At 38.7% G+C, this 18537-nt stretch overlaps 1 protein-coding gene across 1 annotated transcript; it reads right to left on the reverse strand.

The window, feature by feature from the left end:
* Nucleotides 1-1994: 1994 nt before the first annotated feature.
* LOC117334122 (collagen alpha-2(I) chain-like) lies at nucleotides 1995-15231 on the reverse strand. The gene is made up of 9 exons (XM_033893580.1): nucleotides 15153-15231; nucleotides 14298-14392; nucleotides 13662-13924; nucleotides 12995-13208; nucleotides 8330-11590; nucleotides 5722-5745; nucleotides 5249-5494; nucleotides 3771-3914; nucleotides 1995-2600 (listed from the first exon to the last, which is right to left on the reverse strand). The coding sequence occupies exons 2-9, from the start codon at nucleotides 14383-14385 to the stop codon at nucleotides 2248-2250; spliced, it is 4593 nt and encodes a 1530-aa protein (XP_033749471.1). The 5' UTR covers nucleotides 14386-14392; nucleotides 15153-15231; the 3' UTR covers nucleotides 1995-2247.
* Nucleotides 15232-18537: the final 3306 nt, after the last annotated feature.

Raw genomic sequence — 18537 nt, forward strand, 5'->3', positions numbered from 1 at the left:
ATCAAAAACGTCCTGACAAATGCACTTGTATTGTCATATGTTATGGTTATCATTGATATCACACAAGGTATATTGTATACAGATTCTCTCACGCATTGATACATACAGGTATTTTCTTATCTATGGTTTTTGAGCGGTCAGGCAGCAGTTGTGTCTATATCATGCTAAATGTGAATGGAGATAAGTACAATATTATACAACAAGGGCCCGTTGGAGGGCCACAACATACGCCCGCCACAATATTTGACACTTGGAAGTGGGTAGTTTCACAGGTTGTAATATGCTTTAAAAAGAAATATCATTGTTGGGAAGTTGGAAGGAGATATTGATACACATAATGGTGTGTAGTTGAAACCAAAGGGCAACTTTAAATGACGAGATGTATATATGTTGCAAATATGGGAAACCTTGGTTTAGACACAACACAAAAATTTGTTCACATGTTTATATACAGAATATATACATTAAAAGAACCTCTTTGCAAAGAATCAGCTTCCTAATACCATTATTAAGTGAATGTTGAGCAATTACAAAATCATCAAAGGGGAATAACCCTGCAAATACAGGGGTAAGGGGCATGATTTTGGTATGCGACACTCCGGCTCATCAAGATGTATATTTGTGTCAAGTATGGAGAGCCTGGGTTGAGTAGTATTGGAGTTATGGTCTGGACAAGTAAAATCATCAAAGGGGAATAACTCCACAAATACGGGGGTAAGGGGCATGATTTTGGTATGCGACACTCCGGCTCATCAAGATGTATATTTGTGTCAAGTATGGAGAGCCTGGGTCGAGTAGTATTGGAGTTATGGTCTGGACAAGTAAAATCATCAAAGGGGAATAACTCCACAAATACGGGAGTAAGGGGCATGATTTTGGTATGCGACACTCTGGCTCATCAAGATGTATATTTGTGTCAAGTATGGAGAGCTTGGGTCAAGTAGTACTGGAGATATGGTCCGGACACCATATGTGCCCGAAGTTAAATCATCAAAGGGGAATAACTCCACAAATAAGGGGGTAAGGGGCATGATTTTGGTATGCGACACTCCGGCTCATCAAGCTGTATATTTGTGTCAATATGGAGAGCCTGGGTCGAGTAGTATTGGAGTTTTGGTCTGGACACCATATGTGCCTGCCCGTCCGCCCGAACGCCCGCCAACATGATTACATAATACGTATAAAAAGGATTTAATACATTCAGTTAGCTTATCTAATACATTGAGATATCTTGCTTAATACATTGACATATCTTATCTAATACATTGATATCTTTTTAATCTAATACATGTGTTTTGATAAAGGGGCGGATTGCCTTGAAAATTTAACAAGCCTCATTGTCCACACTGTTTGAATTACTTCTTTGCCCCATATAATCATTACAAGTAATTCGTATCCTCCATAGATTTATGTGAGGATCCAGTGTTATCTGACCCTTATCTAATACATTGATATATCTAATTTAATACATTGAGATATCTTATCTAATACATTGAGATATCTTATCTAATACATTGATATATCTTATCTAATACATTGATATATCTTATCTAATACATTGATATATCTTATCTAATACATTGAGATATCTTATCTAATACATTGATATATCTAATTTAATACATTGATATATCTAATTTAATACATTGAGATATCTTATCTAATACATTGATATATCTTATCTAATACATTGATATATCTTATCTAATACATTGATATATCTTATCTAATACATTGATATATCTTATCTAATACATTGACATATCTATCTAATACATTGACATATCTTATCTAATACATTGAGATATCTTATCTAATACATTGATATATCTAATTTAATACATTGATATATCTAATTTAATACATTGATATATCTAATTTAATACATTGAGATATCTTATCTAATACATTGATATATCTTATCTAATACATTGATATATCTTTCTAAATATACTGAGATATCTTGCTTTCTAAATTGAGATATCTAATTTAATACATTGAGACATCTAATTTAATACATTGAGACATCTAATTTAATACATTGAGATATCTAATTTAATACAAATGTACATTGAGATATCTTACTTAATTAATACATTAATATATCTTATTTAATACATCACACTATCATATTTAAAACATAGAGATATCTTACTTAATACAATGATATATCTTATTGAATACATTGATCTTTCTAATACACAGTGATATCTATGGTGTTACTTTATAAAAGTACTTGTTTTAATTTCAAGGTGCTGGTATGGAATCCTGGAAACCTAGATTCCGGGACCCTGACACACGTGCGGAACCATAGTTTGGGCCAGCTTCAGATAAATACAGCGAGCTTGGCCGATGGGGATATCTTGTTCGGTTCCTCTTTCGACCAATAACTTTAAATCCCAAAATAATAAAGCCTACGAATAAACAGATTAACACAGTACCTATTAAACAAGAAATCAAAATGGTCATCTGGAGGCGGGTGAGTTCAGATACCTCTTCTCTGTGAGGGGTGCATGTGGTAATCTGTTGATTGTAGTTTTTTGTGTCCACCTCTTTTTCCTCCTCCTCCTCTTCTTCCTCCTCATCATAAAACACACCTTCTGAAGGCAAAAGAAATGCAACAATAAAATTCTGCCATGATACTAGGTTATATATGAAGACTTGCCTCCTTATTTGGAAGGAAGACTTTCAATTTTGAACGTTACATCAAAAACACTCCAACCTAATGACAAGATTTGAAAAAAAACATCCATGTTATTTTAAGACACAGCTAGGTCTCTCCAAAACAGATACATATATGTCAATATATGTATATGGTATATGTCAAAACAATTTTTTGGTGGTTTAAAATTTCTAACACTCAGAATTTAAGCATGGCATTTATGGGTATGCATAATCTTTTTCAAAGAAATCATGTGAACTTTTTACAACAGAGTTAAAAACCCTTAAGAGTGCAGTTGTGAGAAGATTTTTCAATGGTCTGGGATAAGGCCTTTTTGCCTCCATTTCAGATGAAAATTGGTGGATTAAGAAAGAACATTTTGAGGAATAAAATGAATTTGGTGTTAGATATGAATATGAATGAGTCTGTAATCAGTCCCAAAAACCCATGAAAAAAACTATTTTCTCTCAATAAAATTTTCCAGTAAAATATATGACCCAATTTGGTCAGAAATATCCTTGGGGTAAGGGGAATAGATTTTCCATAAATTGTGACTGACCCCCAAGGGGCCAGAGGGGCAGGGCTTATAGGGGAAATAGGGGTTATTTTTTTTAAATCGCTACTAGTCATAAAATACTGAATTGATTTTAACCAAATATGGTCAGACAATTAATATCCTTGCAACAGATTTTGCATAAATGACTCTGATCCCCCAGAGGGGCAGGGCCTTATAGGGGAAATGGAGGTAAATCCTTTAAATTCCTGCTAGTCCTAAATGACAAAATGGATTTTGATGAAACTTAGTCTGAAGCATCATTTGGCTAAGGAGAACTTATGTTGCATAAAAAGAGGGATATGGGACCCTTGAGGCTGGAGATAGGAGCCTTATTGGGGAGATGTTGCAAAATAGAGAAAAAAAACAAAAAAACAAAAACAAACAAACTTTAAACCATAGTTGGAAGATGCACCAAAAAAGGTAAACAAATAATTGTAATCTAACTTTTTATATTTTGTCATGATAACTGAAATATCCAGTTGAGCGATGCAGGCACGCTGTGCCTCTTGTTTTCAGTGTTTGTAATATAAACTTAAAATTATAACTGTTCACCTTGAAATTCCTCTTTACTAATTACATTTATTCTTCCTCTTGCTCCCTTGAACCAAAGGCAGTGATAGGAACCAAATGTGTTGATGCAGACACTTGTACCAAGGAGACCTCCACAAACATTGTCTCCTTCACACTCATTGTAGTCTACAAAAATAACAAAAGAACAGGCGCTTGGATATGTTACTGTCTCTCATCCAACAGATATACTTCACAGGCAATTCACTCAGTTATACTTTCACAAACTTGTATTTTGATTGTGGTTCTGATGTCAAGTTACCACCAGAAAGTTGTAAATTTGCCATTCAAAATCTATAAAAAAAGAGGACAAAATAATAACGAAGTACATACAAAATATTAACATAGTACATACGGAATAATTAATAAGTACATATTTGCATACAAAACATCACTTACACCCAAAAAACAAGATTAAAAAATCCTGCCTTCCCTACCGTCACATGACCTGTATCCTAACAATAACGCAACTGCATGATCTCCCTTATTAGAGACCATTGAAAAAAGTATAGGAAGATACATGAAACCACACTTGTGCTCAAATACACATTTTTGTACTCAGGTTCAAATACTTTTAGTCAAAAGTCTGATATCTGAATCAATATTTTTCAATGATTTGAAGGAATTTGGAAAGACTACAAGTGAAATGTTATTTTCAATGCTGATGTTTTTCTCTTTTGAACTATTTCATGATGAGTTTAAAGGAAAGTTTTCAGAGCATGAGAATGGTTCCATTAATACTGGCCCAGGTGTTCCTCAAGGGAAGCATGCTTCATTAACGACATGCTACATGTAACTCTAGGCAAAAAGTGACAACAGAACCAACGGCTAATTATCTCATGATTTGTGATCTCAGAATGAGCAGGTTACAAGTTCCTATATGCAACACACTGACTTTGCTTTGATTCAGCTTATCCAAATCCATGGCACCTTGGCAAATGCTCCATGAATTTTTTTTTCCAGATAGAACAGTTGTTAGATACATATGTAAAGGTGTATTTTGCATTGCTATGTTACAAAATTTCAATCTAAGCCAGATAACTCATCAATAGTATAAGTAACATCTAGGAGTCAACATATTCATTTAGCTCTCACTTCCAATGAGATGTATGATATAATAAAATCAAAGCCTGTGGCCACCATCCTGTATATAAAACAAGAAGACTACTGTGGAAAAGTGCACACTTTTGTTAGCAGTTTGACCCTTCGACGTGAGTACATCAAACACGTCTCCTGGTCATCACACTGCGTCTCCTGGTCATCACACTGCGTCTCCTGGTCATCACACTTACATGAACTCCGCTGTACTCATCAAAAGAGAACCATTAGCTTAATGATTGGTTAGTATTTTATTTAACACCAATCAAAATAGCTTGTCATGTGCCTTCAACATGGCCATAACAAATATCAGGGAGGCAAGAGCAAAATTGAATGGGGATGAGAATTCAAATATAAACAATTACCTGAACAAGTGTGACCATCATCATTGAGGGTAAATCCCGTCTTGCATGTGCACTGGTAAAAACCATCTACATTGGTACAGACTTGGTCACAAGGGCCAAAATCATTACACTCGTCAATGTCTAAACAGGTGAGTCCATCAAGTTGTAGGCGATAACCAAAGAAACAATCGCACCGATATGATCCGAAGGTGTCCCGACATAGCTGGGTACAGTTGCCTCTATCTGGAGTCAAGCACTGGTTGATAACTTCAATAAAATTAACAAAACTATGAGGAGGGTCTTTTTGTCAAATTGGGCATAATTTTGAAGGACAATTTAGCAAAGTGAATGATTATAATTAAAATCATATTCTATATATTTTATTTAAATGTCAGGCTTATTTTGGAGATTTTAAGTTATAAGAGCATGGGTCACTGTCCATATTCATAATGTTAATTTGTTATCAGAACTAATTGAAATAAGAATATACTTACCCGGGTGAAGTGGCCCTGTTGCACCTGATGAAATAAAGGTGATTTTATAGACACTGTCTTTTTGATAAATGAACATAAAAAAGTAGATTTTTTTTCTTTCAATTTTACAGTAAATTAATTTCTATCAATATTTCACTGTACATTGTTTGGTTTGGTTTGGTTTATTTTGTTTAACGTCCTATTAACAGCTAAGGTCATTTAAGGACGGCCTCCCGTGCGTGCGACATGCATGCGTGTGGTGAGTGCGTATGTGTGTTTTGGGAGGCTGCAGTATGTTTGTGTTAAGTCTCCTTGTGATAGGCCGGAACTTTTACTGATTTGTAGTGCTACCTCACTGAAGCATACTGCCGAAGACACCCAGCAGCACACCCCACCCGGTCACATTATACTGACAATGGGCGAACCAGTCGTCCCACTCCAAATATGCTGAGCGCTAAGCAGGAGCAGAAACTACCATTTTTAAAGACTCTGGTATGTCTCGGCTAGGGGACAAAACCCAAAGCCTTCCTCACAGTGGCGAACACTCAACTAAAGGCCAAAAATGAGGCATTGTCAAGGGAGACATTAGGAAGAAGAAAGTTGTTAAGAAAGAAGAGAAAAGATAAGATTCCAAATTTAGTTGCCTCTTACGATCATGCAATGGGGGCAGCAGGTACAATTCTTACGCCCTACCTGCAGGGCAGTCACTGTACATAGACTGTTATAGGTACACTTGTAATAGCAAATACATACATGAAAATAGAACACCCAAAAAACGAATTTTAACATCCATCAAAAATGCCTTTTTTATGTTCACAAGATACAGTTGACATTGACAGCTAGGCAAATGTTATCCTGACATTATCTACAAACATAGGCCTGAATAACATCTTTGTGGTTTACCTTTTAACAGTTGTCTGGTAAAATTTGTGGCATTACAGACACCTGACATTATGACGTCATAATTGTACAGTTGACCAAATAAAATTTTCTTAGTGGACTAGCTTGTTCGAATACCATCAAACTTAATTAATATTGTAGGGTTCTTTATCAGATGAAAAGATCTTTCTCAATATGCCATAAATTACAGTAATCTCTTGGATACTGAGAAACAAAATCTGAAAAGTTCATTTTCTTACTGATGTCAATCTAACCAGGGGTGGGGGTTGTTTGTTTAAAATGTGCTTCCCTTCAGAAAATGTAACACTGCTGCATCAAATCTACTCAATGTTTTCATTGAGAAAACCTCTGCAGTGGGTATACTTCTAACAGGCACTTGTCTCAGCTTTTGGAAGGCAATTTGAAATATTTTTCACATATAATTAGGCGATACATTCTATAGACCTGTTTATAGAACATAGGCCATTACATTTTACAATCAGATCAGAATGTCAACGAGAGGCCCATGGGCCTAAATGGTCATCTGACAAACACTTACAGCAGGGACACAGCCCTCAATTGGAAGAGCTCAAACTTAAAGCATCATCACCATAAATTGTCTTTTCGCAGCCAGTTATGTTTCAGATCCAATATGGTTTTTATCCATTTTGGCTTAAAAGGAGGAGCAACATCTTAAAGCAAAATTTCAGCCAGATTCCCATTTTAGGGCCACGCCCCTTTGTCCCCGTCGGTCGGACCAACTCATTCATATAAATTAAGACTGCCCTTCCCCAATGATGTTTCATACTAAATATGGTTGTAATCGATTAAGAGCCAGGGTCATTTAAGGACGTGCCAGGTTTTGGAGGTGGATGAAAGCCGGAGTACCCGGAGAAAAACCACCGGCCTACGGTCAGTACCTGGCAACTGCCCCACGTAGGTTTCGAACTCGCAACCCAGAGGTGGAGGGCTAGTGTTAAAGTGTCGGGACACCTTAACCACTCGGCCACCACGGCCCCAGTTGGACCTGACTCATTTAAATAAATTATGATTGACATCCACTAATGATGTTTCAAGCAAAATTTGATTGTAATCCATTAAGGCATTAAGGAGTAGTATTTTAGAGCAAAATTTTGGCTAATTTCCCCTTTTTAGACCTCACCCTCTGTTCCCTGGGGGTCACACCAGCCTCATTTATATAAAACATGATTGACCTCCCTCAAGGATGTTTCTCACCAAATTAGGTTGTAATCCACTAAAAGTTTCCCTTTTGGGGCCATGCCACTCAGGCCCCATGGGTCACACTAGCCTCATTTATATAAAATATGATTGTCCTCCTCCAATGATGTTTCACTCCAAAGGATGTTATTCACCCAAGGGTTAAGGAGGAGTAGGATTTTAAAGCAAAAATTCACCAATCACTCGGGCCCCAGGGGTCAGGCAAGCCTCATTTATATAAAATATGATTGCCCTCCCCCAATGATGCTTCAAACAAAATTTGGTAGTAATCTGCCTTGGGGTTAAGAAGGATTAGTGTTTTGAAATAAGAAGTCTTACACGACGACGAACGAAACATGATGGCTATAAGTCATTAAAATACTGCATAAACAGACAGTAATGTGATGGAATTCTTTAAAAGTGAAGATCTACAAATATATTTTCTAAATTCAGAATGTTTGGGCTATTCCTTAGGCCATTTCAACTAAGGCAAACATGATCATAAAGTATGTACCAACCCAGATCTCCATACCTGTCATTCCTACAGATCCAGTGTTGCCTTGTGGTCCTATTGGTCCTGTCCTGCCAATACCTGTCATTCCGACAGCTCCAATGTTTCCCTGTGGTCCTACTGGCCCCGTACTGCCAATACCTGTAATTCCTACTGGTCCCATTGGTCCAGTACTTCCTGTCAGTCCCACAGTTCCAGTGTTTCCCATTGATCCAGTACTTCCTGTCAGTCCAACAGATCCAGTGTTTCCCTGTGGTCCCATTGGTCCAGTACTTCCTGTCAGTCCTACAGCTCCAGTGTTTCCCTGTGGTCCAGTACTTCCTGTCAGTCCAACAGCTCCAGTATTTCCCTGTGGTCCCAAAGGTCCAGTACTTCCTGACAGTCCAACAGCTCCAGTGTTTCCCTGTGGTCCAGTACTTCCTGTCAGTCCAACAGCTCCAGTGTTTCCCTGTGGTCCCATTGGTCCAGTACTTCCTGTCAGTCCAACAGTTCCAGTGTTTCCCTGTGGTCCCATAGGTCCAGCACTTCCTGTCAGTCCAACAGCTCCAGTGTCTCCCTGTTGTCCCATTGGTCCAGTACTTCCTGTCAGTCCCACGGCTCCAGTGTTTCCCTGTGGTCCCATTGGTCCTGTACTTCCTGTCAGGCCCACAGCACCAGTGTTTCCCTGTGGTCCCATTGGTCCAGTACTTCCTGTCAGTCCAACAGATCCAGTGTTTCCCTGTGGTCCCCTTGGTCCAGTACTTCCTGTCAGTCCAACAGATCCAGTGTTTCCCTGTGGTCCCATTGGTCCAGTACTTCCTGTCAGTCCAACATTTCCAGTGTTTCCCTGTGGTCCCTTTTGTCCAGTAGTTCCTGTCAGTCCAACAGCTCCCGTATTTCCCTGTGGTCCCATTAATCCAGTACTTCCTGTCAGTCCAACAGCTCCAGTGTCTCCCTGTGGTCCCATTGGTCCAGTACTTCCTGTCAGTCCAACAGCTCCAGTGTTTCCATATGGTCCCATTGGTCCAGTACTTCCTGTCAGTCCAACATCTCCAGTGTTTCCCTGTGGTCCCAATGGTCCAGTAGTTCCTGTCAGTCCAACAGCTCCAGTGTTTCCCTGTGGTCCCATTGGTCCAGTACTTCCTGTCAGTCCAATAGCTCCAGTGTTTCCCTGTGCTCCCATTAATCCAGTACTTCCTGTCAGTCCAACAGTTCCAGTGTTTCCCTGTGCTCCCATTGGTCCAGTACTTCCTGTCAATCCAACAGCTCCAGTGTTTCCCTGTGCTCCCATTGATCCAGTACTTCCTGTCAGTCCAACAGTTCCAGTGTTTCCCTGTGCTCCCATTGATCCAGTACTTCCTGTCAATCCAACAGCTCCAGTGTTTCCCTGTGGTCCCATTGATCCAGTACTTCCTGTCAATCCAAAAGCTCCAGTGTTTCCCTGTGTACCCATAGGGCCAGTACTTCCTGTCAATCCAACAGCTCCAGTATTTCCCTGTGGTCCCATTAATCCAGTATTTCCTGTCAGTCCAACAGCTCCAGTGTTTCCATGTGGTCCACTACTTCCTGTCAGTCCTATAGGCCCCGTGTTTCCTTGTGGGCCTGTATTACCATCTACACCTGTTGGACCCATGGGTCCAGTATAACCTGTCCAACCAATTGGCCCAGTGTTTCCTTGTGGGCCTGTATTACCATCTACACCTGTTGGACCCATGGGTCCAGTATAACCTGTCCAACCAATAGGCCCAGTGTTTCCTTGTGGGCCTGTATTCCCATCTACACCTGTTGGTCCCATTGGTCCAGTGTAGCCTGTCCAACCAATCGGCCCAGTGTTACCTTGTGGGCCTGTATTACCATCTACACCTGTTGGTCCCATGGGGCCAGTATAACCTGTCCAACCAATCGGCCCAGTGTTTCCTTGTGGGCCTGTATTACCATCTACACCTGTTGGTCCCATGGGTCCAGTATAACCTGTCCAACCAATCGGCCCTGTGTTTCCTTCTGGCCCTGTATTACCATCTACACCTGTTGGTCCCATGGGTCCAGTGTCACCTGTCCGACCAATTGGCCCAGTGTTTCCTGGTGGGCCTGTATTACCATCTACACCTGTTGGTCCCATGGGTCCAGTGTCACCTGTCCAACCAATCGGCCCAGTGTTTCCTTGTGGGCCTGTATTACCATCTACACCTGTTGGTCCCATTGGTCCAGTGTCACCTGTCCGACCAATTGGCCCAGTGTTTCCTGGTGGGCCTGTATTACCATCTACACCTGTTGGTCCCATTGGTCCAGTGTAACCTGTCAAACCAATTGGCCCAGTGTTTCCTTGTGGGCCTGTATTACCATCTACACCTGTAAGACCCATGGGTCCAGTGTAACCTGTCAAACCAATTGGCCCAGTGTTTCCTTGTGGGCCTGTATTACCATCTACACCTGTTGGACCCATGGGTCCAGTGTAACCTGTCAAACCAATTGGCCCAGTGTTTCCTTGTGGGCCTGTATTACCATCTACACCTGTTGGTCCCATGGGTCCAGTGTAACCTGTCAAACCAATTGGCCCAGTGTTTCCTTGTTGGCCTGTAATACCATCTACACCTGTTGGTCCCATTGGTCCAGTACTTCCTGTTAGTCCTACAGCTCCAGTGTTTCCCTGTGGTCCAGTACTTCCTGTCAGTCCCACAGATCCTGTGTTTCCTTGTGGTCCAGTACTTCCTGTCAGTCCAACAGCTCCAGTGTTTCCCAGTGGTCCAGTACTTCCTGTCAGTCCCACAGATCCTGTGTTTCCTTGTGGTCCAGGACTTCCTGTCAGTCCCACAGCTCCAGTGTTTCCTTGTGGCCCAGTACTTCCTGTCAGTCCCACAGCTCCAGTGTTTCCTTGTGGTCCAGTACTTCCTGTCAGTCCCACAGCTCCAGTGTTTCCTTGTGGTCCAGTACTTCCTGTCAGTCCCACAGATCCTGTGTTTCCTTGTGGTCCAGTACTTCCTGTTAGTCCCACAGCTCCAGTGTTTCCCTGTGGTCCAGTACTTCCTGTCAGTCCCACAGATCCAGTGTTTCCCTGTGGTCCAGTACTTCCTGTCAGTCCTACAGCTCCAGTATTTCCCTGTGGTCCAGTACTTCCTGTCAGTCCCACAGCTCCTGGAGCTCCCACTGTTCCTGCTGTAGTTGTGACCTGCGGTGTAGTTACTGGAGGTGTGGTGATGCGCGTTGGTGTCACCTGAGTAGTGGTCATCTGAGGTGTTGTTAGTTGTGTTGAGGATGGAAGTGTAACAGGCAAAACAGTGGAAGCAGTCGTTGTTGTAGGTACAACTAGAAGATAAAAGAAGAAATACATTAACAAAATGTTATCAATAACACAAGAGGCCCAGAGGGCCTGCATTGCTCACCTGGTTTATTTGAGCAAATGTCCAAAAAAAATGTTTATGCTACATTTGCTAATAGCTTTATTTGTTGATGTATGATTATGTTGTGGGGATCTCAACTGCTTCAAAGATATAACCCAGAAAGGAAGTCAAGATTCCACATGATTTCATTTAAAGAAACTATAAGTCCCTTGGGTTGGGGGGAAAGAACCCTGGACCTATTTTTACATCAGGATTGTGTTCATCTCTTGATACCCAGCAAGGCTATACAGGTATAATTATGATTATGGGGTGGGGATCAGAATGGTTTCAAAGATAAAACAAAAGAAATAAGTCTTCAGCGGTTGGAGTTGGGGTTGGGGAGTATCAGACTCATTATTTGTATCAATTTAAATCCCAACCTCCTGAGGATGTTACCACTGAAATATCAATGTCATACATTGCTTAGTCCCAGAGAAGAAGTCATTGATATCAATATTGCCAGCCCCACCGTTTCACAATTTCTAATCCCCACCCATAATGATGCTAGCAGTCAAATTTTATTCAATTCCGATCAGCGGTTATGAAGAAGAAGTCGATTGTTGACAGATGGACAACAGATGCCACGGTATGGCATAAGCTCACCTTGATCCTTCGGACCAGGTGAGCTAATAAATGCATTATTGCTTTATTTCTTTTTTATAAAGGTAACAAAAGATTCTAACACCCATCAAATACGTCAATATATATTAAGTATAAGGAATACAAGCAGAGTAGGACTTTACCTCCACGCATCATATTTCAATACAAGTGCCTCCCTCTCCACCACACAGGTAAATCTGGAATATCCCTCACTAGCAAAAGCTAAATCCCCAATAACCACAATTGATAATTTGTGAAGTGATATCCTGTGAAATAGTAATATCTATATAAGATCTTTGAAGTAAAAGAATATTCCAATACAAATTATATTGATGGATATAAAAATACACCAGTCTGACTCTATCCAATTATATTTTTGTCTGATATTTAAAGCTCCCTTGTACTTGGTAATAATTGTCCCAAAAATGTAAAGACAAAAAGATATTAAAAGTAAAAAATGGGTAAGAAATATAAAAATGAAGAATAGATTAAATCATTATAAGAAATAAATCCATATTGTCCTAAACATGTTCAAATTTTAAAAACTAGAAATTTAATATTGTAGAATGTAGACCTCTGACAGATGTTCAGATGGCTGTAGATGTTACACTTTAATACAACTGTCAAACTTCAATGGGCACATAAAAAGTTTGACATAAACCATATGGCTTCAACAAAAGCAGCCATGTTTATCATTTTTAATCAGGACACCCTAATATGAGCATCTTACATGGTTCTAGATCTGCCTGGATGGAGAAGAAAAATGGTCTGATAAAGAATTCCATCTGTGAGCCCAGTGCTAGTATAGCATCTGTTGCATAGGTCATCAGCGTGCCATTGTTCGGCGAGGAAGAGTAGCTGAAGCTCACTGGTACATAAGCCACGTCGGTACTCCAGCCGAGAAAAGTCCCTACTCCAGTCGTTGGGGCATTGTTGATAGAGATCTTAAACAGAATGAACAAAGTTTCTACTTCAGAAAAAGTGAATTCTAAAAATATTATCACATATCAATTTATCAAATATTATATTTACCATGTTATGTTTTAAAACTTTTCTGTCCCTCATATAGTATGAAGGAAACACATACAATACTATTTCTAGGTCTGGAGTCCGTAGACTTTTTAAAAAAATTGTCTCTTTGGGGACCCAACCTTTGCCTCCTATAACAGATAAGAAGAGAGAAAAAATCCTTATTTTCTATAAGCCTCAGCTTGATCATAAACCCTTTCATGCTTATTACATGCTTAGTAAATTGTTAACGAGTGCTGTTGCTTTATCCTGCCTCAAGCCTGCCCATAACTTGAGTCAAATTTGTATTTTATACCATTTGGCTCATTAGAGCAAACAAATCTAGTCGGCCAGTTAATTAAACACAATTCTGGATATATGTTTCTTACTGTTTGGATGCCTGGACTCCCCTGAAAAAAGACCCTTTGTTTGAACAGAAGTCTGAAGTTGAAGGATGTCACTCTCTCCCACAGGAGAATACTGCCCTGGGATGGCTGTCCAAAGTTCTTGTGGATGTAGACACGGACGACAGTAAGGATAAAATCAGTTGGAAGCTCATTGACATTGTTGATGAGTGCAGTAGACAGACTCAGGCTGTCTGTGTAGAACAATGCTCTCCTTGTAACAGGAAACCCCAATGTCACATTCTGACCTGTAAGTTAACATATGGGGCATTTGTGTATATTTTCCATGTGACTTCTTTTCAAATATCTCCTTAAAATCGCAATGGTTTGTTTTTGTGTGCATCTCTTTTTTTTTCTTTTTCTTTTTGTGTGTGAATATTTTATTCTAATGCTTCACACTTGAAGTCAGAGCTTTATCTGACAACAGTTTGGGGTCAATAATTCCCAGTTCAAATCATTTTATGTTATGCTATAATTACAAAATATGCAGTTTACTCCTGAAAATGTCCTCCAATTCACCAATTTTAAAACCACACAGTGGCAAAAAAACGGTGGTGTGAGAATTCCTTTTTAAAGCCCTTTAGGACAAATTTAAATGATCTGACACTGTGACAGACTTACCAGAAGTAAGGGTCACACTTTGTAGAACCACCAACAAAATCACAGGCAAACACCAGTACCATGACCTCTTTGTAGCCTTCATTGGCATTGGGGATCTTAATAGAAAGAACAACATACTTATTGGATTATTGCTAAAGAAAGCTTTTTTATAAATTTCCTATTACCTTATAGGGCAAATATGTGCATATTAAATGTTTAAGTTGACAAGATGCAAGTAAATTAATATATATAAAACTGATACTGTTTATAAATATTTTATGTGTCTTTGGCTAAAAACGTTTTTTTTTTTAAATCAATTTTTAAAAAATATCTGTTCAAATGGCCATAACTCTTTGTTAAAGGGAGATAATACCCTGAAAACTCATCAAAATATCTAACGTGAACAACTCGGTAAAGTGCTGACCAGTTGTGAAAAGCATTTCATCTGACAAATTATACATCTCAGGGACATAACGAACAACTAGTAATAATCAAAACACAGAACACTGATCATGTGTGAATTTCGGGATTGACCTGTATTAAGGTAAATGTGTGTGTGTGTGTGTGTGTGTGGGGGGGGGGGGGGGTATAAAGAATAGATATAGATCTATATATGAGAGGAAGAATGCATTGAACGCGATCAACTTATACCTAGTAAGGACTTGTGAAGGCCAGATTATATAACTGCAGTTTAATTTATAAACATGTACTATGTGATGCATACCGAACGTCTCATATCTAATATTACAGCTGACTGAATGTCCTCCGCAGAGATCTAGATACTCAGTCATCATTACATGGTCAACGATTTTTTTTACATTACGAGCTAGCATGTTGACGAACACATCTTTATATGACTCTAGCTTTATAACTTACCTGTAACTTCTTTCCTGTGTCTTCGATACGTCTGCTATCCAACCCTTCGTCCTGTGACGTCTCCGACACAGATCTGTTGTTCTGTTTCTGCACGTGCATTTGGTCAATATAGTCTTAGCACTTCCGGTGCGAACTGTTTACCAATTGAGTTGCTTAATTAGTGCATTTCTATATTTACTTTTTTGATTTTCTATTTTTATTAATTTCGTCTTTCAATCAAATGTTTTCAAATATATTGTATTTCAAATATGATAATCGAATACCAAGATTGGAGTCCTCAAATTCTATTGGGCACCAGAAGGGATTTGACAATTCTGTTTTTGGGGTTTTTGTTTGTTTTGTATTCACAAATGGCTGGTCTAAACGTAATGGCTAATTGATTTAATCTCTATGTAAAATACTAACATACTATGTCTTGTTTCTGAGTCTCTTTGTTAATGATAAGATGCCGATTTTTTTATCGCATTTTAACAATGTGGCCATCAAAGTAGGTCAAGGTCATTCATTCAAACACGCTACTGCCCTAATACAAACTATATATATACCCTCTGATTCCCTGATTTTAACACATTTGATACCAAAGACTTTGAAAGAAAGTCATGCTCATTCTTAGGAACAAAATTGTCGTTTTTTCATCCCAGCACGTATAGCCAAATATAATACAATGACCAAGTCACCAAGGGTCATTTCGTTTTTGAGAAGACATGAAAAAGCGCATCTCACCACTATGACCTTGAAATGACTACTGTAACCTTCAATTCCCTTCATCCCAACTAGCCATGTTTGAATGTGGATTTTAAAAGGCGCACTTTTCTGTACTTTGACAACAATATAATCAAAAGAGTTCCGCGAGGCGGCTCAATATACACAAAATGGTCATGTACGTCAGAATTTTGCCATATATATATAGTGTTATATACTATCTTGTTATACAATAAAATATGTTGAAATGAAATATACTATCTTGCATTACTTTACACTGTATGAGTGGTTAGGTTATATATGCCGTTTATTTTTTCTAACAGTTTGAGGGATATAAGTAATCAGGAATTAGTCTTTAACAGATACACTTTGATGATTAACAGCTTACTAAGTTTTATAGAAATCAGTAGAAAACTAGAAGGAGATCGCCGGACAAGATTCACGTTCTAAGAAATTAACTTGGGACAATAACCTTTAAGAAAATAATTGAACCAAAATGCCTCTCGATGAAACAAAACTATATCATGCCGCAAAGACGCGCGTATCAAAAGGGCATCGCACATTATTCGTAGCATCCATTTTGTTTTCATAGTACGATTACAATATTATTCTAATACGGTGAAAAATTATAACGTTCATCGTGTTATCCGTAACTTACTGTTTAGATTTACAAAAAAAAAAAACCTTCTCAGTAACACATTCAGAGAATGACTTATTCCATTGCTTTGACATATTTTACATTAGTAATTCAAAATTTATTTAGAATTTTGTGCAACTTAATTCATTAAAATAATGTCGTATATCAATATATAGTGTACTAGAGACATTTTTCTAATTTCTGAAACCACTGAACATAAATTAGGGAATGGAAAAAAATGGACACTTTTTGAAACTATGTATACCTCCATCGAACTTCCGAGCGCGAAGGAGCGAAAATACGATGGCGAAGGAGCAAAAATACGATGGCGAAGAAGCGAAAGCACGATGGCGAAGGAGCGAAGTTCCATCGCTCCTTCGCCATCGTATTTTCGCTCCTTCGCTTCTTCGCTCCATCGCTCCTTCGCCATCGTGTTTTCGCTCCTTCGCTCCTTCGCCATCGTGTTTTAGCTCCTTCGCTCCTTCGCTTCTTCGCTCCTTCGCTCATTCGCTCCTTCGCCATCGTGTTTTAGCTCCTTCGCTCCTTCGCTTCTTCGCTTCTTCGCTCCTTCGCTTCTTCGCTCCTTCGCTCCTTCGCTCCTTCGCCATCGTGTTTTCGCTCCTTCGCTCCTTCGCGTTTAGGTCGAAGGAGCGAAGGAGCGATACTGGAGGCCCTAACGGAATAACATAGTATACGGATCTGTATTTTAATCAGATTGCCTCCACACCAACGCCCCGAATAACTTCAACCTCCACAAATTTATGCGATATTTCAAGAATTATAAAAAAAAATCAGATAGTTTCGTTTCAAAGGATGACACAAGCTTATGTAAATCAGGACACACCTGTTCAATTTCCCAAAATTTATTTATTAATTTTATTTATTTATTTATTTTTGTGCAAAAACACTAATAACATTTCTTGAAAACATATTTACAAATAACGCGGGACAGTTTTATATTAGCCCGTTAAAAGTTGATTAAAAAGGTTAAGTTGTTCATCTCAAAACACAAGACATCATTTCCTCCAAATAATCAAAGCCCCTGAATAGCCCATCGAGAGTACTTCAAGAAACTCGATTTTGTTTAAAACTGCAACAATATTTTGTTTTTAAATCTAAATTCCTAACCGCAATATTGCACCACAAAGTCAGACTGCATGAATTCACCATTGAACAATTTCTATAAGTACATGTAACTCAACAGAACATTAAAACAATCTCAATGGTTGTCATATATGTCCACTAGACTTCATATCAGACCTCGAAATGATATAAATGCAAGCTAGGTGAGAACTGCTAGGACCTTGACCAACAGACACGTTTAAGGTAATTGTATGTGTGATCTTTGTAATACGTTTGTGACAGAATAACCATAACAAGAATTCCACGGAAGTGGAGGTGTCGCCTGTGTATGCGAATAATTAAAGGGTCATAACTCTTTAAAATTAGGACTTGAAAAAATAAATGGCTTTAACTCTTTTAAAAACTTGCGAAAGACTTCCCATGAAATTTTGAATTAATTCCAGTAATTAAAGGGCCATAACTCTTTAAAACTAGGACTTGAATAAAAAAAACCAATAACAAACTTGTCCACAGTATTATGGTAACGAACATTCTATTTTCGCAAAAAAAATTAAAGGGCTATAACTCTTTTAAAAAGGTCCGAATAAATTTGGTTAACGAACTTGTCCACAGTATTATGGTAACGAACCTTCCCATGCAGTTTCAAATTAATCCAGTAATAATTATTCAAGTTATTGAGTGGAAACCATTTTCGCAAAAATTAAAGGGCCATAACTCTTTTAAAATGGTGCGAATAAATTTGGTTAACGAACTTGTCCACAGTATTATGGTAACGAACCTTCCCATGAAGTTTCAAATTAATCCTGTAATAATTATTCAAGTTATTGAGTGGAAACCATTTTCGCAAAAAATTAAAGGGCTATAACTCTTTTAAAAAGGTGCGAATAATTTTGGTTATCGAACTTGCCCGAGCTATCATGGTAATGAACCTTCCCATGAAGTTTCGAATTAATCCGTTCTAAA

Source organism: Pecten maximus, chromosome 9 (genome assembly GCF_902652985.1).
Source record: "Pecten maximus chromosome 9, xPecMax1.1, whole genome shotgun sequence".
NCBI classification, from domain to species: Eukaryota; Metazoa; Mollusca; class Bivalvia; order Pectinida; family Pectinidae; genus Pecten; species Pecten maximus.